The sequence below is a fragment of the Aplysia californica genome, unplaced genomic scaffold (assembly GCF_000002075.1).
Source record: "Aplysia californica isolate F4 #8 unplaced genomic scaffold, AplCal3.0 scaffold00462, whole genome shotgun sequence".
In the NCBI taxonomy this organism is placed as follows: domain Eukaryota; kingdom Metazoa; phylum Mollusca; class Gastropoda; order Aplysiida; family Aplysiidae; genus Aplysia; species Aplysia californica.
Window position 1 is genome coordinate 10,600 of NW_004797732.1, and position 1,543 is coordinate 12,142.

At 40.8% G+C, this 1,543-nt stretch overlaps 1 protein-coding gene across 1 annotated transcript in view; it reads left to right on the plus strand.

Annotated features, from left to right (window-relative positions):
• Positions 1-1,236: 1,236 nt before the first annotated feature.
• LOC118478283 overlaps positions 1,237-1,543 on the plus strand; it is a 16,717-nt gene continuing 16,410 nt past the window's right edge. The window contains exon 1 of the mRNA XM_035971566.1: positions 1,237-1,345. Within this exon, the coding sequence (XP_035827459.1) occupies positions 1,237-1,345 (109 nt within the window). The remainder of the gene's footprint in view (positions 1,346-1,543) is intronic.

Here is a 1,543-nt window from a genome sequence, read left to right on the forward strand (position 1 = left end):
AAAATGAATTCATCCAATGTTGTGCATCAAGAGTGACGGACGTGATTTTGAATGAAAGAGCGGAAACGAAATATTACTCCATTATCGTTGATGCAACCCCAGACTCTTCACACGTCAAACAAACTGTTTTCATTTTGCGTTATGTTCAATTGGACAGTGATACAAATGTCTACAAAGTAGATTTGAGATTTCTGAAATGTGTAGATTGTAACAAGAAAACAGGAGAAGACATTGCTAAAATTATCCTTGATACACTGAATGAAAAAACCCATTCCAATTACAGACTGCCGAGGCCAAGGCTACAACAACGGTAGCAACATGTGTGGTCTGTATAATGGCGCACAGGCTCACTTTTTAAAGACAGTGTTCACTTGCCACATACTCTCCATGCTGCTGTTGGGGTTTGAAAGTGTGTGGTGTGCATCCTGCAGAAAGCTGTTCAACAGTCATAACTTTCTTTGGAGCTATACAGAAGCTGTGTGACATTTTTAGCTCCAGTCCACAAGGGTGGACAATTTTGAATGTGTGATAATGGCTTCTGTTTGGCTCAAAATCCTCACAGCAATCGATCACAGAAATAGAATGCTTCAAGCACGAGATGCGACTTTTGACGTTGAGGTGGCAAATAGCAATAGTCTGATTAAAGATCTGAAAAGCTTACGAGATGAATGGGACGCAATCTTGAGTGAGTCCAAATTAATAGCAGATAACTATGAGATTTAGCATTCATTTGCCGAAACAGCAAAACGTCAAAAGAAAAGGAAGCTTTTTGCAGACGAGACAGAAGATGTAACAGACTACCAAAATCCCGAGAACAAATTCAAACAAGAAGTTTTTAATGTCCCCATTGACTGCCTTCTTGGAAATTTGACGACAAAGTATAATGCAGTGTCAAAACTCGATTCGTTATTTAGTGTTTTGTGGAAATATCTCCAAGAGGAAGTCGGCGTTATTCGTGATCTTGCAAACAAATTGCACTCGGAATATGCAGTGGCTGCATCAGCAGACCTGGCGCAAGAGATGGAACATTTGAAAGTGATTCATTCAGCGAACATTGGAGAAAATGTCCTGCCTCTTCTTCAGTTGCTGAACAGACTTCATTCCCTGAAACTGGATGCTTTGTTTCCAAACGTTGTAATCATGTTGAGAATCTTCTTCACCTTGCCTGTCACAGTTGCGCAAGCTGAACGTTCCTTCAGTACCCGTTCTCAGGTAAAAAACATTTTGCGGTCCACAATGCATCAACACAGACTCACAAGTCTTGGAATTTTGGCCATAGAGGCCAGTCTAGCGCGAAAATTGGACTACGGACCAATAATTGACAGTTTTGCTAGAGCTAAATCCCGTAAGGCTCCGCTGTTGTAAGAAAAAATGGTATGCTACTTTACAATTTATTTTATTTTCTGTCATTGGTTTATTCATCTTACCTTCATTTTTAACTACCCGCTAAATCAGAAAACAAAAAATGTTATGTTGACAACACCCAGCACTTGATGGAGGGGGACGAGACAAAGGAGGCTGGGGTGTGTGTGTCGGGAGGGGG